The 25,326-nt window shown below is 41.8% G+C and overlaps 2 protein-coding genes across 2 annotated transcripts; one reads left to right on the top strand and one right to left on the bottom strand.

Annotated features, from left to right (window-relative positions):
- Nucleotides 1-2,358: 2,358 nt before the first annotated feature.
- On the top strand, nucleotides 2,359-11,644 carry pcyt1aa (phosphate cytidylyltransferase 1A, choline a). The gene is made up of 9 exons (XM_073490895.1): nucleotides 2,359-2,740; nucleotides 5,169-5,282; nucleotides 6,187-6,286; nucleotides 6,504-6,620; nucleotides 7,098-7,249; nucleotides 7,454-7,532; nucleotides 8,207-8,349; nucleotides 8,457-8,645; nucleotides 9,233-11,644. The coding sequence occupies exons 2-9, from the start codon at nucleotides 5,169-5,171 to the stop codon at nucleotides 9,449-9,451; spliced, it is 1,113 nt and encodes a 370-aa protein (XP_073346996.1). The 5' UTR covers nucleotides 2,359-2,740; the 3' UTR covers nucleotides 9,452-11,644.
- Nucleotides 11,645-11,962: 318 nt separating this feature from the next.
- LOC141016316 (AP-2 complex subunit mu-A-like) lies at nucleotides 11,963-25,004 on the bottom strand. The gene is made up of 13 exons (XM_073490605.1): nucleotides 24,812-25,004; nucleotides 23,231-23,352; nucleotides 18,765-19,030; nucleotides 18,282-18,364; nucleotides 17,618-17,623; nucleotides 17,296-17,431; nucleotides 16,186-16,330; nucleotides 15,873-15,890; nucleotides 15,210-15,329; nucleotides 14,879-15,014; nucleotides 14,630-14,727; nucleotides 13,838-13,949; nucleotides 11,963-13,167 (listed from the first exon to the last, which is right to left on the bottom strand). Exons 2-13 carry the CDS (start codon nucleotides 23,302-23,304, stop codon nucleotides 13,033-13,035), a joined length of 1,329 nt encoding a protein of 442 aa, XP_073346706.1. The 5' UTR covers nucleotides 23,305-23,352; nucleotides 24,812-25,004; the 3' UTR covers nucleotides 11,963-13,032.
- Between the last annotated feature and the right edge of the window lie 322 nt (nucleotides 25,005-25,326).

Raw genomic sequence — 25,326 nt, forward strand, 5'->3', positions numbered from 1 at the left:
TAAAAGACGTGAAATCGAACGCAGTCGAATGTGCACCTCAGCTCAGGCAGGTAACATTTTTTTAGCTGACTGATATTTGCTTCATCACATTCCTTCGACTTGCCCCGTCTGCTCGGTGTTTGTCATTTCAACAGTGAAGCAAATTCTATCCCTCAAACCAGCAGGTGAGGCTGCAATCAAAGGAGACAGGGAGTCTATAGGACTTCTACCAGGTGGCTAATGGTGAAGATCATACTGCAATTGCTCTGCACGCATGACAAACATAAAAGGGTGAGGGTACCTGTTACTGTTAAATGATATACATTTATGTTAGCTGTGCTCGGAGACAACCAGCCGCCTCGCAAGATAAATCAACTTGTTTTACAGAAGGTGTAAGTAGGGCAAAAAAACATGCATTACCATCGTGTAATGCTGTGTCGTTATTATTTTTATCAGGCTGAAATGTGTGTAGTACTTTCTTATATTGGCAATGCATAGAGAAAAAACAAATAGAGCCATGAGTTTAGTACTTGTAAAAGTGAATCTGGATGAGTTTGACAGTAAAATGAAGAAATAAACTCTCAGAGGAATTAAATATCATGCTTTAATGTTTGAATGTGACCCAGAATCGTCTCTTTGGTGGCATTAAACACTTCGTAATAGCAGGAAGTCACCTTTGATCTCTGTTCTTTATTTCAAGTCAAACCCCTCGTGCAGGAGACCACGCGCTAGCTGCATTACTGCAACGTACAGCAGCGTTTGTTGCACAACTTTACCATCTCCAAGGTGTCAATTATCATAGCCTGCGCCCCTCTGATCTTCAAGTGAAATTACACCTTGTCCTGGAGCTCTCTGCAGGACTCAAGAGTAATGTTTTCAGCTCTGTACCCTTCATTCCTCAGCTATACGGTGCCTCTGGGCTGTCCTTCCTCAAGAGCAATGAGGCAACTTAGCTTTGACCATGAACACCACGTTACAAGTATCAGCCACACTACTACCACTGCATGTGAAGGGTCGGTGCTCCTTTAACTTTGCAGATAGTTGGATGAAACTTCCCTCTAGCTTGCTGCTGAAGGAAATTTGCAGCTATTGGGTCAAATGAGCGGAAAAAACCCTTCATAGAAAATTGGTCTGGCCCAGTGACGGCACACTCTCACTCAGTCCACATGTGACAGCCACACTCTGCATTACAGGTCCACAGTGAAGTTGTCTCAACAACAGTGGTCTAAAACAGTCTAAACACATACTGTGTATATTAATCGTATTCTTACAATCAATACTATGTGTTGTATGTTATTAGTGACACCTGTGCTTTTCCAGTGTAAAATGTAAAAAACTGAATCTAAGTACATTTTAAAGGTTTCTTTTTAATGCCAGGCCAACTTTAAACATCGACTACATTTCAGAGGGAAATCTTGTACTTCTCACTCCACTACTTTAATTTCACAGTGATGTTTACTGGAGCCTGACCCATACTCAACTGCTGATGACAATATTAGGGAGTAAAAATATTTATTTTTAATATCGATAAATCAGCCGATATACACACATGTTTTGCAGTAATCCCTCAAATGTGACAAAGATATGTAACGGAGACAGGATACAATTAGTAACATATTACAGTTAAGTTATTGTCTATAATGTTTGTTTCAGTGTACTGAAACAGTAAACATCACCGGAAATCAATTTATTATAAGTTACCCAAAGCATCTTTTTCTGCATTATAATTTATAAAAACAAAGTTTTCATATGTTGCATATTGGACAACATATAGGCCGATACTGATAGGCAATATTATACTTTGATCTTTTTTTAACATTTGTTAATTTTAGTCATTTTGACTGGTTAAAGATTATATACAATTACTGAAGGAAGATTCTGAAAGTCTGATTTTTATTAGTGATGGAGCACTTCTGCACTGTGATCGTGGCTTACTTCAGCGTGGACCCAGCAGGGGGCCCCAAAGAGCCCTTGAAATGTCACACATGACAGGTTTATAAATATATATTGTGTGTGTGTGTGTGTGATATGTTATATCAGTGGTAATCATACAAAAGAAAAACGACATATTTTGCCATTATTTTTAAGTCCATACTTCTGATTTAATCATTTCCATTCCAACCAGTTCATTTTGTGTCATTATTTAAGTTTATATTTAATTAATTTCATAATGTTGTATATTATTTTTTTACATTTTACATACTGAACTTTTTTTTTTTTTAAATGTATTTTCATTTTTTGACTTTGCAGCAGCAGCAGCGTGTTACGTGACGACCACATGACGTCACTGACGCGTCCTCCTGCCGCGCACACTTCCTCCACCAGGTGGCAGCAGCACGGCTCAGTGACACCGGAAGTGTCCGCCTCGCTGTGTCAGTTCCTTTAAGGTTGTCGAAGTTTTGTAGTTCCCGTGCAGTTGACCTGTCAGCGTTGTAGTACGAGCTGTCACTGCTGATAATTTGTCCGTCCTTCTGGTAGTTGCAGTTTTCCGCCAGCGACACAGCGCAGCGAGCTCCGGGGCGCGGGACACACGGGATTATTCGTACTTAACCGTTGTTGCTGGTGTCAGCTAAACGAGCGAGCTAACGGCTAAAGTTAGCTAACAAGCCAGACAGCCTTGACAGCTAGCCTGCTAGCCTGCTAGCTAGCATTCGACGGTAGCTAGCTGGCTTTTTCTCAGTTAGCTAGCTAACCTGCTGGCGGTACGACGCTAGGAAGCCGCCCACTCCCGCAAAGCAGCTTTCCGGACAAAAGAGTGAAGGTAAGTAGGTAGAAACTTAGAGCAGCTGTGTAACGTCAGCTAACATCACAGTCAGCGTTGTCTGTGTTAGTTAGCGTATTGATTTTAAGGATTTTTAGCCAGAGGCGAAAGCGTCCAGTAAAGCCGGGGCTTTGACAGGTCAGCTGCAAAACCAGTCCCACCAGTACCAACTCTGTCAGCTGCTGTGGTCACTGGTTTCACTTCTGTCGCTACTTTTGATAACTTTTAGCGTATTTCTGTCTGTTTGTGTCGCGTTATCTGAGTGACCTATTGAAATGAAGGAGAAAAGAGACATTGGGAACATTGTGTGAAATGCAGCTGAAGCATGTGGTTCTTCAAAGTGTGGTCCGAGAGCCATCAGGAGGCCAGGGGTGGGTTTCTGTGGCCCAGCAGCAAAATGGACATTTCATTTCTTCTTTCTTGATGTTTTAACTGTAGTGCAAGTACAAAAAAACCCAGAACATAACTGTGACTTTTTAAAGGGTCTCCATGTCCACACTGTTACACCCCAACACCTACACAGCACTGTCAGGGCTGAAACAGTCGGCCATTTAAATGATTAGCAACAGAAAGTTAATTGGAAACTATTTTAATCTTTAATTAATGAGTAATTTATCAAGTAACATGTCAAACACTCTCTGGCTCCAAATGTGTGGATTTTCTTCATTTAACATGGTTATAAAGAGAATATAATTGGGTTTTGGGCTGTTTGTTGAACCAAATAAGCAATTTGAAAACTTGACTCTGGTGGTCTACGTTCACTTTCTTCTGTTTTTGCAGAATAAATAATTAACTGCTAATGGAGAAAAATAATAAATAATTACCTAAATTCTGGTAGCTACTTTAAATCCAAGACGTATTCAAGAAAAATGTGAGATTGGGTTTTTTTTGAGAGACATGTTTTTATTATAAGGGGCTCTCACGTCCCTCTGGTTAGTCGAGAACTGCCCTTTTTGTTTCTTTCTTATTTTAGCAGCCTGCTTCAGTAATCATGGTATCTGCTGCTCATGTAAATCTTCTCTTGTCAGAGTGTGAGAGGCCTGCGGGGCTTCTCACTCGGTGCTCAGCTGTTGCCAAGAGAAAGAGGCAGGGGGTTGCTTGTGAAAGTGCCCGGAGTTGGATCAGGTAGCTTGTCACCGACGGGAACGTGTAGGTCGTGTCGTGCATGTCTGGCACTCGTTGTACTGAGTCACACTTTAATAACTGACACAACAGCAGAACTGTAGCTGAGGGCGGTTAACACTTGAGAGAAGAAGCAAGATATTTTTAAAAAAATAATGAATCCTCCCTTTAATGACCTTCTGGCTTCATTGTTGGTGGTGCGGTGGTATGTGTGGAATGGGGCAGAGCCTTTACCCACAACACAGGAGCTCTTGTAATGAGATATCAGCAGGAGTTTGTATTCTTCCACTAAATCTGGACAGATGGGGTGAATGTCACATCATTATTGTGGATGGGATCTTTGAGTGTGTGTCAATTTTTGTTTAGCGTAAAAGTCATGTGAGATTTCAGAGACTATTTCAGGTCCCGGTACCGTTCTGCCAGGATTCACAGGACAGTTTAAGAGCCTGATCACTGAACTTTGACTCCTCCAGGTGTTTTTTTTTTTTCTAGTGAAAATCACATCATTATATAAAACAATTAAAAAACCCAAGGCAACAGCTCACAAAACAAAACTGCAAAAATCAGTAAAAACAAGGAATCTACTACAATAAAACTACAAATGGCAACAACAAAAAATACACACATTTTATCTACGTTTGTGTTTTTTTAGACCAAACTCTTCACACATGAATTGAGAAGATGATCAGCAGATCAATCAAAGATCAGATAGATGGGTTATTTTTAGCCGTACCAAATGATATCTATTTCATATCCAGCATATTGAAAATCCTACACATGAAACAATTCAAAGTTTTGTTTTTGATACACTTACTAATGGAGTTTTGTATTGACTTATGAGCAGCATTAACATATACAAGCTGAAGCGAAGGCTCGACATGGTTAAATTTCTGTATGTTTAGAAACAAAATGCTTCGTGTTGAAACAGGTGGTGTTAGCTTATTTTCTTTTAGCCGACCTTTATATGTTTGCCAGCTAACTAAACCAGTTTTTTAATCCAGTGTGTCCTGGTCGTTCATCCAGCCAAAGGACATACTTCTCTAATTCTCCCCCTGTGGTACTGGGTCAAAGTTGACTGAGTATATGTCATCTGACATAACACCGCTGCAGTCTAGATTTGCAGTGTGTCTGTAGGATATGTTATATAACGCTTACTTTAATTATGTAGCATAGAGTTCACGTCTGGGACATTATACAGAGAAGAGTGTCTGTGTTTCCCTTTTTTTAAAGATTAAATTAGAGGATGACAAACGTGTCTGTGAAGTCTGCTGTGTTTTAATTGCGTTTGTTTTGCCCTTTGACACAGATGGAGGCCCAGAGCTCCAGCGGGCTGCTGCTGTCCAGAAAGAGGAGAAGAGACGGCTCCAACGGGGAGACCGAGGAGGGAGAGAGGCTTGGGAAAATCCCCAGATGTACTGTGGTGAGTCAGCTGTGTTTGTCATGCATGCATGCATACCTGTGATGTACTGATAAGATGAAAATGTAGAAGTTAATGTCTCACAGTAAACACGATAAACATCACGTTTTCTTGGAGAATCTACGAGGGTTATAACGGTAAAGGGTTGTAAAATGAGACATTTAATTTGTTTTTAAAGGCAATAAAACAAATGAGCAATGAAATAAATTGTCTTTAAGAGATAATAAAAACAAAATCAGGCAATTAAGTAATAACAGCTTCAAAAGAGGTTATCTATCTAACTTATTGGAAAGCCACAGTAACAGCAATGTTTTATGCCCTGATTCAAATGAGCTTACAGTTTTAGCAGAGCTCAGGTGTTCAGGAAGCTTATTCCACAGGTGGAGAGCGTAGAAACTTAAGCTGCTTCACCTTGATAACAGTGCATTTAGCAGTAAACGCAGAACAAACACTCTGGCACAGGTCATATTTTTATGTAGGGCTGATAAAAAACAAATGCTTGCAAATTGCTTCATTAATGTCTTCAGCCGTGTCTGCTTTCATATCTAGAGACTGCTTAAAAACAGCGGGGAGAAGTTGTTTTATTCTGTTTTATTCTTTATTTATTTTTTGCCTCGCTCCAGTGATTGTCACACCTTGTTGTCGCTGTCTGTCATATGTTAGCATTTTCAACTTCTTTCCACTCACATACAACTGTGAAACAACACTGACACGCCGACAAACCGTCCTCGTCCGATCTTTTTGTGTGTCTTTTTCTTAGTCTTCATTTATTGTCTTCTTCTGCTTTTGTTGTTTAATGGTGGTTGGAAAACAGCTTTTAGATGCATTACCGCCACTTAAAAATCTGAAAAATTAGACAGTGTCTTTGTTCACTGAACTTCCCTTTCTGTTGGTGTGAATCTTTTAGGGATTGAAGCATCCCGCACCTTTCGCAGATGAGCTGGAGCCCGCAGATGGTAAACCCTATGAGAGAGTCACCATGGAGCAGGCCAAGAGGGGAACACCACGTGAGTCTTACTCTTTTTTTATTGGTGCCTCTTGGTCTTCTGAGACCTTTCATGTTGACTTTCTCCTCCTGTTTCTAACGCATTCTCCTTTCTTTTCTCAATATTTTATATTATATTATTCATTTCCTCTCACATTTCCTCTCACAGTACAAATCTATATTCCATCTATACAAAAAATATATTTTCATCACTGGATGTCTCGTCTCTCTCCGTCCAGCTGACAGGCCGGTGCGGGTGTATGCAGACGGCATCTTCGATGTTTTCCACTCGGGTCACGCCAGAGCGCTCATGCAGGCAAAATGCCTCTTCCCAAACACGCACCTCATTGTCGGAGGTAAGCGTGAGTCTGTCAGTGTCTGCGTTTATAAAGGGTTTCACAGCAGTCTTATTAGCTGCTTCTGTCGTGAGTGTGAAACTCAAAAAATCAGCGATCAGTTGAGATGGTTCCAGTACGAGTCTCATGACTTCAGACTTCAGGGGAAAAGTCAGATAACTGATATTGTATCAAGATAAGGAAAGCTAACTGAGGATACTGATACTGTGAGTTATTGCTAGATATTATCAGGTCTGTTTTGTACTCAGGAAATATAAATGGTGCAGTTTTTTCATTGCAATGCAGAAAAAATAGGCCAAAGTAACATTAATGTAGACCACAGTGTTTTCTGCTTTCCCTTCTGCCATCAGTTAATTACATTTCAATCTTCAGAGTTTCAAAAACCTCCAACTTCCTTTTTTTTAATTAAAGAATTGAAATCAAATGTACGGCATTTCAAGCAATAATTTCTGCATTTTTTTTTTAAACTATTCAAAGTGTGCAGTGATGACCTGACCCACAAATACAAGGGCTTCACAGTGATGAACGAGGACGAGCGCTACGATGCCATCAGACATTGCCGCTACGTGGATGAAGTGGTGCGAAACGCTCCCTGGACGTTAACGCCGGAGTTCCTCAAAAGACATCGCGTGAGTGGATGAAATGGAGAAACAGCCTGTTAAATAATTGACATCTTTAGTTGAGAGACAAACACTTTTTTTGTAAAATAATCACCATCTCTAAACCTCTGTAACCTTTTCCCTGCTGTTTTTTTTTTTTTGTGTATTTATGTTTTTGTACAACTTGTAGATCTGAATCTACTGTGTTGATGTATGTTGTCATGACCTCTCCAGATTGACTTTGTGGCCCATGACGACATCCCATACATCTCAGCGGGCAGTGATGACGTGTACAAGCACATTAAAGAAGCTGGTGAGTGTCAAAGTAACCAAGAGTTGTAGTGTGACGTGTTCAGTGATGGTGATGATGATGATGAACATCAATCAATGCATGCAGACACACATGGGTTACATACATACATGGTAGGTGAAGGTCAGAGAAATACACATTAACAGTAATACTTGTTAACTGATACCCGTTTTAAAGGGTGATGAGTAAGGCTCTGATCACACTGAGACTTGTCACTACAGGTGCAGTTGCATAAAAAACAGGGTGCTACACCTGTGGAGCAGGTCTGTGTTAAATTGAGCGATCAAGTCTAATTAATGGAGTGGGTAGATGCCTTGCTCTGAAAAGTTGAGAATATTTTAAGCTTAATGTGCTGGCAGCATGTTTCCAGCAACATGTCTCAATGTGATCGACTGTTAAAGGTAATATAAAAATATATTGTAAACATGCTGATTCTGAACTTGATGCCGGCGACACGTTTCAAGCGTGTTGGGACAGGAGCACCAAAAGTCTGGGAAAGACTCATAAAACACCTGTTTGGATCATTCCACAGGTAAACAGGTTCACTGGTAACAGGTGATAGTGTCATGATTTGCTATGAAAGGGGCATCGTCGAAAGGCTCAGTCTTGCACAGGTCAGGTTCATCTTCACCTCAGAGTGTAATCCTAAACATCTGACCTTTTAATGCCCTCCACAGGTATGTTCGCTCCCACCCAGCGCACAGAGGGCATCTCCACCTCTGACATCATCACACGCATAGTCCGTGACTATGATGTGTACGTCAGACGCAACCTGCAGAGAGGATACACGGCAAAGGAGCTCAACGTCAGCTTCATTAATGTACGAAACTTAGCTTTGGTTTGAACGGATGAGAAGAGAGCTTGTAATATATACGTGGCCGTTCCAGATTTCTTATCTTATTTTTTGTAACCCGTTTTCCTTTTCAGGAGAAGAAGTACCACCTGCAGGAGCGCGTGGACAAGGTGAAGAGGAAGGTCCGTGACGTGGAGGAGAAGAGCAAAGAGTTCGTCCAGAAGGTGGAGGAGAAGAGCATCGATCTCATCCAGAAATGGGAGGAGAAATCCAGGGAGTTCATCGGCAACTTCCTGCAGATGTTTGGCCCTGAGGGAGCTCTGGTGAGGATGTTGGTTTTGTTTTGTCTTGCGTCACTGTTTAATCCGGCGGTGTCACTAAGAACACATCCTTATTTACACTGTAGTCGCAGAGGTAAGAAGACTCGAGACTTACTGTGACTTGCATAACAATGAACTCTGCACTGGTATGAGCTTAATAACCACTCACCTCCTGGAAAGTATGAAAAACATTCACAAACCTCAAAACTGTTGGTTTGCTTACAGAACATGCAAAGCACTGCGACTGTGCTGTCAGGTCATACACCACCAGTTGATGAGATTTCATGCCAATGACCCAACATTTAGAGGATTTAGATTTAGTTAGTCATCTGATTGTGTTCATACTTCAACATCTTTGAAAGAAATAGTTTGACATTTTGGGAAACATGCTGAGTGTTAGCCGAGATGCTTGTGAATGTACAGCCAGAAGGTGGTAATATTTGTTGAGTCTGTAAACGGTCACTATAGGGGTTTATATGATGTAACTCAACATAAGTAAATAGATGTGTATAGACAGAACTGTTGCCTGTTTGAAGCAGGGTTTCAACTCATCCTGTGTTTGTCCTCATGTTTCCGTCTCACCTCCACAGAAACACATGCTGAAGGAAGGGAAGGGCCGCATGCTGCAGGCCATCAGCCCCAGGCAGAGCCCCGACAGCAGCCCCACCCGTGAGGAGCGCTCCCCCTCTCCGACCTTCCGTCTCCCCTTCTTCACCAAGACCTCCCCGCCCCCCTCGCCTCCGCCCCACCACAGCGGGGCCCGCGGATACCTCATCAGCGAGGACGACGACGAAGACGACGAAAACTAGAGCGCGTTTGAGTCCTTCGCTTTCATCTGGGGAGGGGGGGAGGGGCTGCAGTCAGTGCTACCAGATAACTGAGCTGTCGAGTCACGTGGTTTTCATCGACCTCCTGCTTCCATTTTCTTCGTTTGTTTGTTTATGATTTTACTTTGAAATTTAGCACTTCAGTCACGTTCACTTGAACAGCCAGTTTCTCCACCGCTCTTGTTTTTAACAGCCGATTTTGTCCTTTTTTTCTTCTTGTGTTAACGGTCAGTAAAAGTTACCACTAGTCACCTGAGTTCTTTGAAAATTAATCTCATTTATCTCAGTCACTTTCGATGTTGAGTTATTAGTCACTCACTGGCACTTAGGAGTTTTTGCAGGGGTTACACTCGGTGCACTCTTCCACCTGTGACGGTATTCTCGAGGTTGTCATTGTAGTGAAAGTTTTTTGTTTCAGTCGTGGCTTTAGCAGAAGGGCTCGCAGGTTTTTGGTCACTTGTTGGAACAGCACATGTAGTTCGGTGATCTGAGACCTCACAACTGAGACACTGCTGGATATCTCCGGGGGAGCTTTTTCAGAGCAGAAAACTGGACTTTTAAAAGATCTGCTCATGTGGAGCAGTTTATATTCTGCTCATACTAACAAGAAACCAACCTGGCTTTTTTTTTTTTTTTTTTCTTTTCCTTAAATAACAGGGAAACTCCAGATTACATCAAATCTGAGAGTCGAGTGTTAAATGTCTACTTACAGCAGCTTTTCCCCACGTTCGTCTGCCTGCTTCGGGGTTGTCGGTGTGTGTGTGCATGTGATGTTTGTGCGTGCAAGCTCTTACGTCAGCATGTTTGAAATGTCTTCTGTCAACATTCTCCACCTCGTGACAGATCTGGGTTCAGCTTTGACTTGACTGCATATAGTAATAAATTTGCTTTTAAATGTTCTTTGTCTGCTGACAAGATTCGGTCTTTGGAAGACTAGTAGTTTGAAACTGGACGCCTTTCTTGTGGCGTGAAGAAATCATGCAAGGATGACCCGTTTTAAATGTAGAAATACTTATTTTTGTAGATTTCCTCTGTCCTTTCTTTATCCTGTGTACAGATCTTAACCATCCCTGTTTAGAAGTGCTTTGACAGTCTGAGCTGTGAATCAACATGAGCAAGGCTGGAGTATTTTTCTGCATCACCTGGGCCTGTAGGGAAGTAATAATTTCCATCTGACACACGTGATGACAATAAAAAGTATTACGTTTTCATATAGCAAAGAAAACCTGAGATCTGTCTTATTGCCCCACTTCTTATCTTTGGGTTAGTTGGAGCACAAACAGGATTGTTTTATGAATAAGGCCTCCTCATTGGTAGCACACAAACAGCAAAATGTACAAGCCCGTCCCAAAAATGTACCAATCCAAAGGTGAACTGAGGTGTCTTTTGGCAGACTCGACTGCAGTGTGAGGGGTCAAAAAAACTCCAGATCAACATTTTATGTAGCTACCTCCTCCTTCCCTAAACTGATTCTGTTTCCTAACATGAGCACAAGGGACGAGCATTTTTCTTTCCTCTCTGAACAGAGCCATTGTTGCAGCACCGAAGAAACATGGCTGGGTCAAATATTTGAGATTTTCTGGGCTCGGTGTGTGTCATCTCGAGCGTTAATAAAAGCATGTCTTGTGTTTCTTGTACATCTGAAAAATGAAACATTACAGGTGGATCTGAAGATGTGACGCAGTTCTGTCAGATGACACTAATATAAATGTCGACAGATGTCGGATTGATCTGTTCCAGGCTCGGTTTCCCAAAAGCACTTGTGGTCTCAATCAGCCACAAAGACTGCCTCTATTCTTGTGGGTGTAAATCAGATTTTAAAGGTTGGGAAATATCTGAAAAGGATTACCACAGTTGTGAAGTTGTACGTTTAGTATTTAGCAGAGGAAATCTAGCCTAGATTTTGGTGCTAAGCTACTTTTGGGAAGCCTCGCCTTGATTCTCGTGGAATCTCTTCCCTTAAATCCTCAGTAAGCGCATGTCCACGTTACGATTCAAGGTGGCAAAGACTCGAGGCCGATAACGGCCACTACTACTAGATACAAATGTAAATGTTTTTAACAGCAAGTGTTTTAAATCATGTGTTATTCTACTGTTTGGGTTTATTTTTGTTTATTGTCTTGGATGTAGAGAGAGCAAGACAGGAAAAATGTATTAAACATGTTGGCCAAAGCATTTCTTGATCTTGACCAGTTATTGTCTCCTACTACTGCTGAGTAATGAGCTGTTATTTCTTCCTTTGCAGCAAATTTAAACCTTTATAATCTGTAGGCGGGGTTTGGGCAATAATAACTGAAAAATTAGAGTTTTAAGCAGTTATATTTGTCGAATGAATAGACGGGATGAAAACAGGACTACAATCTCCCAGAATCCATTGTTCCGACACCAGCCCCGCCCTCGTGTCAGACAATATCAAGAGGAAACTGACACAATAGAATTACGGAAACCTAAAATAATATCAGAAGAATGAAAACACAGAGCGTAGAGGAGGGGTTGGTTACATAGTCAGATTTTATTGGACAGAACGGTCACCAGGGCTACAAACATGAAGAAGCAGACAGTGACGAGGCGAACACCAGGGGGAGACCTCACCTCACTGCAAACACACTCCCAGAGCCGAGCCAGTTTTCCCCACAGCAACTCACAATCAAAATAGTGTGACAAAAGTTGATCTTCGTGCTTAACGAACAGGAAATTTGAGTCACGTACGAGCTTATCGGGATGATGGTCAAACCTCAAAACTGTCTGGAATGTTTCCCCTTTGTTTCAACTTTACTTTGACCTTACTCACTGAATTGCTGGTAAAACTAATCGTGGAAAAATAGCGAGGGAGAGAAACGATCTTGGGATAAGTACAAAAACAGCTCGGTCACTTTCAGTCCCTTCACTTTCCTAACTGCCCGTAAACGCTGAGATGAGACTTTAGAGCCAAATGACCATTCCCAACAAACACAGATCAAATATCAATCAAGTCCACAATACAGAATCAGACAATGCATCTCAATTTGAAGGGGAGACTCTACGGAGACAGATTCATACACAGGAACTATATCAGGATTCATCTTAAACCACAACAGCTACAAATCATCTTACCAGTGATTAACTCTAGGAATTTGTGGGGCGTCTAAAGTAACTGGAGAGAAAATAGTGGAACAATAACACTGAATAAACACAACAGGGCACCCTTTAAAAGACACCTAAAGGTGCCTCCGGTCCTCTCCCCCTGGTTCTCTCCTGCATCACGTGTCTTTATCTCTCAGACACCAGTTGGTTTACAGGTTTACTCATCACTACGAGATATATACGATACAATGGTTCACATTTTGCATATATCTGTGCATTATATCATATTTACTTTTTTTAATGATGTAAATTCAATCTCCAACACCTAGTTAGGAAGGGGTGAGGGTGGCGGTGGATGGAGGGAGGGAGGGGCTGTATGAGAGAAGCTATAAGGACTGAGGGGAGGAGAGAGACAAAGTAGGAAGGGGCAGAAGAAAAAAATCTTAACAAGATAGATGGGAGGAAAAGTGGTCAGTTCGCTGCCCAGAGGAGATGAACTTTTAGCAGCGAGTTTCGTAGATGCCGGAGCGGCCGATGTACCGCACCCATTTGATGACGTCGTGGTCACTGTAGTTGAGCTTGGACTCAAACACCTTCAAGTAGCGCACCTTCAGACCAGAGGGAGCGAAAGGAACCTGCAATAACGAGAAGAGGAAGGTTAACACGGTGTCAGGCACTTTAATTCAATGCTTTTTGATCATCTTAACCAAATTCAAGACTGTTTCTGTTTCTGACCAATCATCCAGGCTGCTCTGTCTGTCTCTTAAAAATATCGGTGGTCGAGGGTTGCGGTTTTTTGGGCACGTTTTTCAAGTGTAGTTGCGTCTTTGGGTTTGCTCCCATGACTCCAGTCTCTCCTGTCTAATATAGTGAAAATGCCTAGTTCGTCCTGTTGCAGGATCCGTCTACAACCCCGTTACCAGTCAACAGTTAACAGTTAGATGCAAGTATAAAGTAAAGACAGTATTAGGTTCAGAATAGGTTTTTCAGAATCAAAATTAAAAGATGGAGAAATTAGATTAAACCTCACAAATTCAAAAGTTTTAAAGCCTTGTATCTATAGAAACTGAATTCAAGACATTGTTTAGATGTTTTAAAGACCTGCCAACACCCTGGTTTGAGACATGTCAGGGCATGCTGGGAGCTGTAGGTCACATAAGTCGCTGGGTTCTCACCGTGAGCTCTGAACAAGAAGTGCATGAGGTAAGCAGGTTCTGATTTGCCGGGATCACATTTGGGTGTGAGTGTTTGTGTCTGTGTGACATAGAGGAAGGACGAGACTGTAAACTATTAATGAGTTCTGACCTCAAAGTTCATAGAGATGGGAGGCCTGGCCCATTTCTTCTTATCGTTGGTCGGCAGCAGCTCGATCTCAGCGCTGATCTGAGATTCCTTCATCCCAGCCATGCGTTTGATCCTAAACACACACACACACACACACACACAAATAGTAAAGCTTTGGAGGCGTTGTTAAGATTTCACAAACATGGAGTTTTCATGAAGTTTCGAAACCTCATAACAATGAGTCAGAGTCAAGTTTAAAAGGGTTTGTAAAGGAGAAGAGGTCTGTGTTTCTGAGGTTAAACAAACAGAGACACCAAAGAGAGGCTGTTAATCATCAGCTTGACACAGAGAGCATAGAATAGTGACTTTGTATCATAGACTATAACAAGAAGTGGATGTAGCTGCCTTGATGTCACCCACTGGTTTGAGGACTACCATTCTGTAGTCTTGAGTTTGGCATTAATATATCACCATCTTGGTGATTCAGAGCAAGAAGTGACCATATTTGGATTAAAGGGTGAAGCTGGGGAGGATATCCTGATACTCCCTAAAGCATACTCTGCTGTATCGTCTGTTTTACTGCAAACGGGACCATAACTTACAATATGAACATCATGCTGTGATGGAGAAGACTTGAAACTAGTGATTGAGACCATAAACTCATTGCAAGTGAAGTCACACCCTGCTGATCATTAGAAAGAATGCAGGTTTAAGGCTCTTCCACGTTTGATTCACTTTTCAGACCCGGCGTCACGTCCACTTCTATCATACAGCCTCTGGTTTGTAAATGAATATACGGGCAGAGCTACTCACTTCCAGACGATGGCGTTCTCACTGGCCTTGTACTTGGCTTTTCCCTTCATACAAATCACCTGCACTCCGCTGGTGTTGAGGGGCGTTGGGATGCGGACCTGAAGAGATGAACATGAAGCCGTGTTAAGGCAAATCAAACTTCATACACGTCATTTGAGAGGCGTCTGTGTCTCCCTACACATTTTGTCATGTTAAAGCTGCTATGTGAGGAAATTGCATTTATAATCATTTTGACTTTAATGAGCTCACCTCAATTTTTTGGGCCAGCAGCGAGGGTTTGAAGTTGGACTTGATGACCACCTTCACCTCCAGCTTAGTGCGGCCAACCTCCCTAACCAGAGGGATGACTCGGAATGGCAGGATGATGTCTTTAGTGGTGCGATACCTGCAAGAAGGGGGAGGAGAAAGCACAAACAAAATGCATACATTTTATAATGTTTATCCACGCTTTTCTCAAAACAATTTATTCAATGATACACCTGTGATCTCCCACACTTTTCTGTCACATTCTGCTCTTGTCCTGACAGTTTGATAATAATTAAATGCTTTAAAAATGTTTTTAAAAAGTCCATCTACTGACCTCATGAGCTCATACTCTCCATCAGGGGGGATGAAGCTGATGCTACGCTCTGAGTCAAACTTACTGAGGCGCACACATTGGTGGAAAGTGCAGTCGTCGATGGCTATGGACTGCTTCCCACTGCCGGGAGAAAAAACACATCAGAGACACACACAAAAGAGGATAAAAGATTATTAGTTTGCCTGTTTACTATTAAAAATTATGTATAATAATTATGATACCAATTGTTCCAAAGATTAAACTAATACTCTCCCTCAGCTGATGTGAATAGTCAAGAAGGAAACATTAAGATATGAGCACACAGAGGGACACAACTGCTAGTATCAAGACATGAAAACTAAAACATAAAGATGATACTACTGTGCAACAAAACAATCACAACCCCTGTTAGGTGTTTAGGTAAAGAGTTAAAAGTCAAGCAGGTAGGTGTGGGGAAAAGAAAACAAACCAACCATTCCACAAAAAGGCAAACAACCACCGGGCAGTACACTGAAGAGTTAAACAAGGCGTGTTTGATTTGAATCGAGTGTGTGAGGAGCAACACTGCATGAGATGTACAAATTCTTAATGTGCTTAAGGGCTTAGACAAGGCAGGTGTTTGTGTGTCTGTGTGTTTGTGTGTGTTGAGGTAGCATAGGGTGAGGACACTTATCAGTACAGTACCTTCCTCCCCCTAAATCACTGAGGTACAGCACATAGAAAAGAAAGAGAGGGAAAGAAAGGAGAGATGCATCCAAAGGAAAGAAAAATTAAAAAGAAATTGTAAAGCCTGTCTTGTTGTAAAACAGCAAGACAACACTCATAACACAGACAAGGGGCTAACAGACGAGGTGGTCTCTTAAAAATTGACAATTAATTTCCTTGTCAGAGTTTTTAAGATGGAAATAATACAGAAAGGACCAATCTGAATAAAAAAACTGAATTGCAAATTATCTAAAATCATATTCAAATATTCCCTCCCTGTTGCGTCACTCACCTCTTCCCTGCTTCATCAGACGCTCCCCCCTTGCCCTGCTTGTCGATAACAATCTTGTCGTTCATGCCGAATTTGCACTCGGGCATCCCGCTCAGGTAGCTCTTCATCACTACTCGGCCCGACACGTGGGCGCTCAGGACTTGGCCTGGACAGGAAGGAGAAAAAAATTTGAATTTATGAGTCTAAAACTAGCCACGCTACAAATCATATTCCTTTCCACTTTGTTGTTTTGAGGAGTTGAATTCTACTTAACAACTGAGCGAATAGACAATTATCTTTATCTGTATCCATAATCGGGCAGGGATTAAATTAAATTGTTCATAGCATGTTAAAATGACATGGGTTGATCAGAAGTGGCTATATTTATTACTTATTAAAAACTATTTATACAGCCACAAAACGGGAGAACTATTTAAAGAAAAAGGTTTTCTTTTAATAAACTTGAATGAATAAACTTCAGTCAGCTACCCAATGAGGAGTTTCCCTCATCACGAGTACCAGATACTAAAAGTTAAAACATAAAATCCAAAAGTAAAAACTAAAAGGGTAAGAAATGCTACCAAAAAAAATCCAATCTTGTTTTGATTTCACTTAAAAATAAATCTTTTCATAAAAGCAGTAAAACTCAGTTAAATCTCTTTATAAAAGGGAAGTTTTTAAGCACAAAAGGAAAAAAGGCCTGTGTTTTGAATTGAGCTTCACTGAGAAGGACATCGTTTTCAGTATCTGTAGCTGAGACTCACTCCACTCTGCTGAAGAAGATGGTGTGATAGGATCGAAAGCCCCAGAGCAGATACCAAATGGACTCTGTGCTGAAATTGTTTTTTATCAATCCCTGGCTATTAATGGGCCAATTAATTGCTTCTTGGGGAGAGGAAGTGCTTGACATGTTATCTGATGCGCAGACTCTCAAGGCCTGCATCTGACAAGTCCACTGAGGATTAAATGTTAAAAATCTCAAATATGTGAATATTAACAAGAAGAGACATAAAAGACGAAACCCTGAACAACTGTCACTAGTTGTTCTGAATGATACAATTTCAATAAATCATTCATGTTTGCAGCCCACCCACAGTTAGGAGGAGGAGGGGGGAGCGTGTATGAACAGACCTTGTGGTGACATGAGCAGGTTGACGCTCTCCAGTACGTCCAGGAAAAGCTCATTGCGGCGATACTTGATGCCCTCGCGACGCCAGCCGATCTGCCCCGTCACCTGGCTGGTGATCTGAGACTGCTCCTCTTTTGTCTGGGAGACAGGGAGAGAAACTGTATCACTACCAACAAAAGGAAAAGGCTGACAGACTGACAAAAGAACGAAGGCAACGAAGAGGGATCATTAGCACTGCAGCGTGAGAGGAAAACAAATATGACAAGGTCCCATACACGGACAAAATACATTTTACTGAGACAGAATCTGAGTGTTGTTTATTACCTGGTGCTGAATTACGAAGAGTCCGAGAACACAAGACGGGGAGGAGGAGAGAAAAACGGAAAAATAACATTTAATTTAAAGAATTTTAATGTTTTGTGTGCACAGTGTTTTATACAATTTCCATACGGACATCAGTGAATCACACCGTCAGTTATTGCTCATTTCACTCGCAGCGCTGCATTAAGGAATACTGCAGATTCAAATGAATTGAAATTTTTATTGTATTTGACAGCTGCTACTCAAAGTTTAAGGGATAATAATAAACCAAGGACTGGAAATAGATCATGGATATATATCATCAACGTCAGTCTAGTAAAATATGTCTTGATCTGCCAAATCCAGATTGAGCAAACTGGCTCGGGACATCCCTATAAAACAGTGTATTTATTACCCGTTTTATCACTTGTGATTCGCCTGAGTTACACTCAGAGGTGTCTCTGATATCAAGTCTACCCTCTATAATAGTATATAAAAGTATATAAAATAGTATATAAAATATAAAAGTTATAAAAAACTAAAACCAATAAAAACAAACAACATCCTCTATAATTGCAATATAGTTGAATTGACACCTTTTTAAAACTGTCTATTAATCTGGCAACTGAATGTATATCCTTGTTTTCTCAACACAGGAAAATGTAAAGACTAAACTCGTCTTACTGACCTGTCCCTTAATGCCCTGCTGGGTAATGAAGGTCTTCAGAGCTCCGGTCTCTGAGTTCTGGGGGTAGCCAAAGTCCAGGATCTCTGTACGAACAAACATGGACAGATAAGTGTCAGGACGGGAAAAAAATCAGGTCATGGAGAGAACCAGTGCTGACTGCGTGAAACGTTTTATTTATTCAACTTTCACACAAACTTTGTGTTTGATGTTTGATTTGTCAATCTGCATGACCAATTCATACCAGCCTGTTGTCTCAGGTTAGTCCGGGGTCATTGCTATTAACACAGAATACTTTAATACACGTCGATTATGAGTCCTGAATAAAATATTTGTAAAGACAGTTGTCAACTTTTACTTAATTAAAAGTGAGCACTTCAATGTTTATATGTCATTTTATATGATATTTAAGGTAACATGGTGTCATGCCACAAGCTTCTACATTTGGATCCCTTCACAATTATTTTTACAATTATCGTCTCGTACCATCCAGCAGTTCGTAGATGAGCACAAAGTTGTTCTTGATGTTCTCTTCGCTGATCTTGCCAAAGTAGGCAGTCATGACGTCGCACATCTTGTAGAGGAACTCGAACACCATGGCGGCGTTGACATTCTGCTTAGTGACGGCCGCCAACCAGATGTTGGAGCGCTTGACGTGAAAGAAGCTGGTGCGGGCGATGTTGGTCACCGGGGATCGAACCTGTTGCCGGGCGTGAATCACGTTCACACGGAACGCATCCACCGCGTTACGCCTGAGACGGGAGGGCGAGAAAGAGAAAAAAAAAAAGACAGACATTTATTGTTTTAAGCTTTTACATAAAAGATCCCACCCTGTGACATCCTGTGAAAACGTAACCCCTCAGATATCCATCCGTTTCAAGAAATGAGCAAATAATCAAAACATTTCCCAAACAACTGGAAGAAGACACCTCGAGCTGGTGCGTTAAGACGTTAAAAAGGAGTGTTGTTTTGTGTAAATGGTGATAATTACCAGTAGGAAGAGGGAAGGCTCTGAGAGTTTAGGTCGACACCCAGGCAGCAGCATCGTAACTAACCAGACTTCCATGGGAAAAAAATGTGTTAACTATGTTTGGTAAAATAAGCTGGACTATTTGTTTACTGTTAAGTTTGCCTAAATATACCTTAGTGCCATGGTGCTTTGGGGAAACGCAGCCTTGCTTAATGTGGATATATAAATAACAAGGCTTAGTGTAGAGGACGCAGCACGTTCTAACAGGAAAACCAAATCCTACTGAGAAACGGCTGACGACATCTAGGCGGCACAAAATGTCGACAGCACTGACATTCAAGACTTTTGTCCACCTTATTTTAAATAATTAACAGCTGATATACTATCAACATTCCCTTCTTAAAATGTAGTAACTATATTAATTTTAGAAGAAGTGAGTCTGCAGGTAAACAATACTGTACTGATTGTCACCATGAAGAAAAAAAAATGTATTAGAGACAAACAAGAAGACACAATGAAGATATCATTTCTACAATGTCATCAAAATATAAATATCTGTTCGCAGGTTTAGGAGTTTAACTTTAAGTGATGATAACTGAACTCCCGTTAGGACAGAGGTACAGTGTGTCAGCCATATATTCAACACATTGTCTTCGAAATCGCATTTGAGCTTTGAATTAAAGTAAAACATCAAAAACATTTTTAAAACATAGATGGTTTCAGTGTATCTTATTTCAATCAAGGCCTAAGACGTTATTCTACGTGTAAGAGCCAATAAAATTAACACAAAATGATCTATGATCTTACTCATCTCTCAGTTTCTTTGTGAAAAATCAGGGCAGATTCAAAAGGATGAGAGGACTAAATTAATCCATGCTCAGACTACATGCTTAGGCACTGGTAGAGCTGTTTGTGAGCATCAATCTTCTGGTCGTGGCTGAAATTGTTGGCTTTCACTGATCGGCTGTCGTTATCTCAGTATCTGGTGGTTTATTCACCACTGTAATGTCATGACAGGTGACTCATGCTCGGAGGAAGTAACGGGAAGTTGACTGTGGAATCAATGGACATGCAGTTAGGGGGTTTCGGAGGGGTCATTGATCGGTGGCCATGAGAGGGGAGGGTCATGGGTCATGCTTGATAGGCTCGAGCTTCTCTTACCTATTCCTACAGGGGCCAAGATGGACAGATGGAGGAAAATGGTGATACAGAGGATAGAGAGGAAAAAAGGATGAAGTAAAAGGAGAGGAGAGAGACAAAAATGCACAAGAGACATTTTCGTGCATCATGTACACAGACAAGGTGAGTAACATGGTGTTTATTATGACGGCATCACTGGAGCCGAATATGTCAGCAGCATTATATTGCTCTTTAATATAAGTTTCTGCTTATCGGCACAACAGCATAGAAAGTGAAACTTAATTGATTTGTATCTCTCCATTACAGCTTTAAGAGTTCTGCATGAACAAATCCTACACTTGCTGTTCCCTCGTCTCGAAAGTCAAAAGGTTTTTTGAACAGGTTTTCGATAGGATGCCCAGATAACATCTGTGGTTTTGTTCTACGACATAAAATACATCAGTTAATAGCCTACGTGTCAATTTTAAAGCCTTTATGTGTGTAACAAGCGGCTAAATGAGAGTACAGATGTTGTTGGGGACATTAAATGCCATTACACCGAACATGGACACTCATCTACTCACTAGTCTGTACACTAGTAATAGTAGGAAGCTCAGTGGCGTAGACATTGAAGTCAAATGACAGCGATGTAGTTCTGTTTAACTGATCGCATTTATGCCTCCAAAACCATGCAAGTGGTGTTCATTTTGGAAGATTATCTTGCTGAAGAAAACATGTAAATATCATGAAATTTTGTTTGCCACAGAGCTTATTTTCTGCAATAATCCAAAATCCAATTAAAATTCTCACAGGCTTTTTGTCAAAAGAACCAGGGTGATGCTAACTTCCGGATTAGCCCTCAAAAATGTGGCATCCCTGCAGCGCTCTCTTTCAAGTGGATGAAATCTCAAGCGCAACCGTAGTCGTCATCACAATATTTTAACACATACTCTGCAGCCATGAGAGCAGCATAATGGGTACTTATCACCTGCTGGGACCACATCGGAGACAAAACGTATGGATTTTCTGGTTTTTATACTGAATATGAACAGCCCTATAGATTTTTTCATAAAGACGTCTTAAAAAATAGGTTTCTCTTTTTACACGTTTTAGCAAAGCTGTCATTAAATCCTGAATTCAATTTCTGTTTCCTTTTGATACGTATCCAGTGATATTCGGCAGTACACATTGTGCCGTGTCTGAGAAGGTAGAGACGAGCAGCTGCACTGTATTTGTGCTTCTGCTAGATAGGAAGGAGCAGCGATGATTAAAAATAACACAGTGACAATCACATTACTGATTACTAGCTAGACACAGGAAGGACAAAAGACGGGAAGGATCCCGGTACACACAAGGCTGCGAGTCTTTTAAACAAACCTGCAGACCTTGCATTCACTGAATTCAAACAGACTATTTAATGGTGTCTCGGTCTGCTGATGCGACTTGTTACACTGAACAGCTCTGAAAAATGCAGCATATACGATTCTGTGTCTGCCCTCTTCTGATGTCTTCTCTGTACGTCTAACCCTACAACGACAACAAAAACTGAAATGTTAAAAAAATACTTAAAGGGTCCACACAGACAGTAACCCAATGACCCAGCATTGCTGCTCCGTACCCACATAACTGACACAAAGAAATCAATTTCCTGCACCTGTGCCCTCTCTGCACCTTGCCAACCCTCATTGTATAAATGTATAAAAGGCACTGGGGGCCTGGTGTGTATTTTGGAGAGATGCCTACCTCACCCTCAACTCAATCACTGATTTTGGTTTACACAAACAAAAAGCCATCAATAGGAGTAAGCAAGGAGATGTCTTCATCACAATCAACAATGTGTCGCAAACAAATAGGGACGACGAAAGGAAGAAAGTGATTTTTCTAGCCACACGGCTCAGTTCCTGTCCTGATGTAGTCTTTAACCTCACATGTGAAGTACCAGACCACCATTTTCTTTACCATGTGGTTAGGCCACAGGCTTTGGTTTTTAATCTATTATCCCCAGTCTACTCTGGATATGACTCAGACACATTTTAAGTCGTCCATCTTAGGCAGCGGGACTGATTTCCTTTTTGCTGATACCTTTTTATCCAGCAGCTTTGTGTCGGCTCCTGCCACAGTCCTGTTGAGTTAGTTAAAGTCTCTTTTTACATCCACATTTATAATGAGCCATTACAACTCACTAACTATTCCTTTTAAGCCATTTTAACATGTGTTATTAAATCCCCATCCCTTTATGTCAAACCTAAGGATATGCTGTTCTTTGACATTACTTCCCCATCTAAGAAGAGGAAATAGGTGCTTGCTATCAGCACGTCATCTCTGCATGGTAATAACTAATAACTTGTGTCGTGTACCAACATTGAGGCCAATCTGGCAGAGCTTTTCACACAGCTACACTACAGCTAATCTTGTAAATAGAAGGTGTGGTGTGATAAACACGAGTGTGTGTGAACCAAATCATTACCTCACACTGTGGGAAACCATGAAGGAGGATATTATGTTTTGCTGATGTGCATAATTGTTTTATATCATTCATTGTTTATTTCGAAGAATCTTTTCTGCAGGTGTTTGTATTCGCAGATTAATTGCGTTCTCTGAGTTGGTGACATTATCGTAAATGTAATCCTAAATGTAATCCTGGCTCAGCTATTTTTCTAAACACATTTTAGAGGAGATGACAAAACAGACAAATGTAAACTCCTTAGCTTGGGGGGGGTGGAGGGACATAATCCTCTCTCATCGCTTCAGAATCAACCTGTCCACTCCCGGCGGGTCGCGACCTTCTCGTCGACACGACAGTCCTTCCCCCCCCTGAAGAAATTTAGGACCGTTACAGCAGCTTTGCTTGTGTGAAACGTACCCAATGTCATCTCGGTAGACCCGGGAGATGAGGACCTCCCCCTTGTGGTTGTAGATGAACAATCCTCCAATCATTGTGGCTGCTTCTCAGTCCCAACTGGCCATGGTGAAACCAAACCCCGCCTGGAGAAGAGGCAGAAATGGAGCGAGAGAGAGATTGCAGGAAGGAAACGAGGGGAAAAAAAGGGAGTTATAGAGAAGTGAAAGCAGTGAAAAGTGAGGGAGAGAGCGACAGTACAGGGAGGCGCTTGTCCCTCACATCCGCTTTCTCTGTCTCTCCCTCTTACTCACACACAAACACACACACACAGAGACACTATTGCCAACTGAATAAACCCTGCAGCTGGCCCACTGTGGTGACTCATTTTTTATTCGTGCATGTGCATACACAATACATGCATCAACTATCACTCCAGCAGAGGCTGAGAGGACTTCAATACCACCACCCTCACCGCAGTCAATTCCTTGTTTTCCTCCAAAGAAATAAGATTAAGCAGATTAGCAGCAGTCTGTAGTGTGAAGCAGGATGTCAACCAGGTAGCCAGCTACAAGATCTGTTGCATTTTTACTACTGGATCTGATTAGACTTACACATGGACTTAAAAAAACCTATAGACAGCGAGGTTTATCTGAAAGCAGTTGCTAGACAATTAGCGTTGAGTGTTTTATGGCTTGGACCATCAAATCAGGAGGAGTTTGCCCCCATTCAAGACTGAAGCTTCTGGAAACCAGGAGGATGAAGGACATGCTTGAAATTCCTCGAAGACAAGAGGCCAGACACCTTAAAACACACGGGGGCTAAAAGGAGGTGTACAACACAATCATGTGCCCGAGATTAGTAAAAAAAATTAATTCCCCATATGAACATAACCGAGTCGTGACGGAGTGAACCGTGCACAAGACACGAGCGGGTTTAATTCGCCCGTTTATTGGCCGAAGTCAAGATGTCTGCTCACTCGGGCCATTTTCCAAAAACGTTCATACATTTTTCATATTTGCTCCTTTTTGCCTCGAACAATGAGGAGCAGCTCTGCTCGAGACGCCTCGTTTTAAACACACTTTAATGTCCACGGCACAGACGGGGGGCTTGACCTTCAGCTCAGATCACAGGGATGGAGAATAGACCGAGTAAGAGGTAGCTAGCTAATTTAGCTAACGATAGCAGGCTAGCTAGCGAACCAGCGCCGAGCCGTGCGGAATTTCAAACCGACTTCCGGTGAGAAAGAAACTCAAGACATTTGACGACCATTCAACATTTAGCGCTACTTATTACTGAACTTACACATTAACCATTTAAAAAAATACAGCACCGACAGTCCCAAACAATCTGACCTCACCATTACAGTGCAGAAACGCCACACTACATGCTTTTATTTTGACGGGAAAAGCGCCTCGCTTCCGTTGCCGCGGTTAGCTGCCGCTGCTAGCTTGACGCTAGCTAACGGCGCCGCAGCTAACGCGGCTAACGTTAGCATCGCTGCCGAATGAAACGGTTCCGCCGGCTGTCCGACACCGTTACCGGGCTACAAGTTCGGTCATTTTGGTGAGAAACGCGTACCGGTATCGACTCCGGTGAGCTTACCCTAGTTCTCTCGCGAACGCCGCCGGTCTTTCGCTTCCCCGTTTGCCTGTGTCGGGATCCAGCGGCTTCCCAGTTCACACGCCCGCTAATTCCGCTGCTTCCTCCGGCTCCTCTGGCGGCTGTCAGCTGACCCGCCGTCCTTACGCACCGCCGTTCCGCTGTGACAGGAAAAGGCGCGGCTGGAGCGGTGTGCAAACCGCACCCAGGCCCTGTTGTGATAAGCTGCACTGACTACTGGTCGATTATTATTCGTTTCATTGGTGCACATTAATATTTGTGTCTGTTTTAAGTAGAATTGGCAGCACAGAGCCCCTTTTTTTTAAAAAAAACATATGGACTTAGGACCATGTTGCCATGTGTCAGACTTGCTGGATTGAGCAACACAGTGGTGCTTTTTTTTTTTTTTAATATATCTGGGGTGAATAACTGCTTTTAAACTCTGCTTTTAAGCAAGATAACTAATTTCCCAATGGGGAAAACAGGAAATATGTTTGTCCTTGTGTGTGTGGTCTTAT

The sequence above is a fragment of the Pagrus major genome, chromosome 21, assembly GCF_040436345.1.
Source record: "Pagrus major chromosome 21, Pma_NU_1.0".
NCBI lineage: Eukaryota > Metazoa > Chordata > Actinopteri > Spariformes > Sparidae > Pagrus > Pagrus major.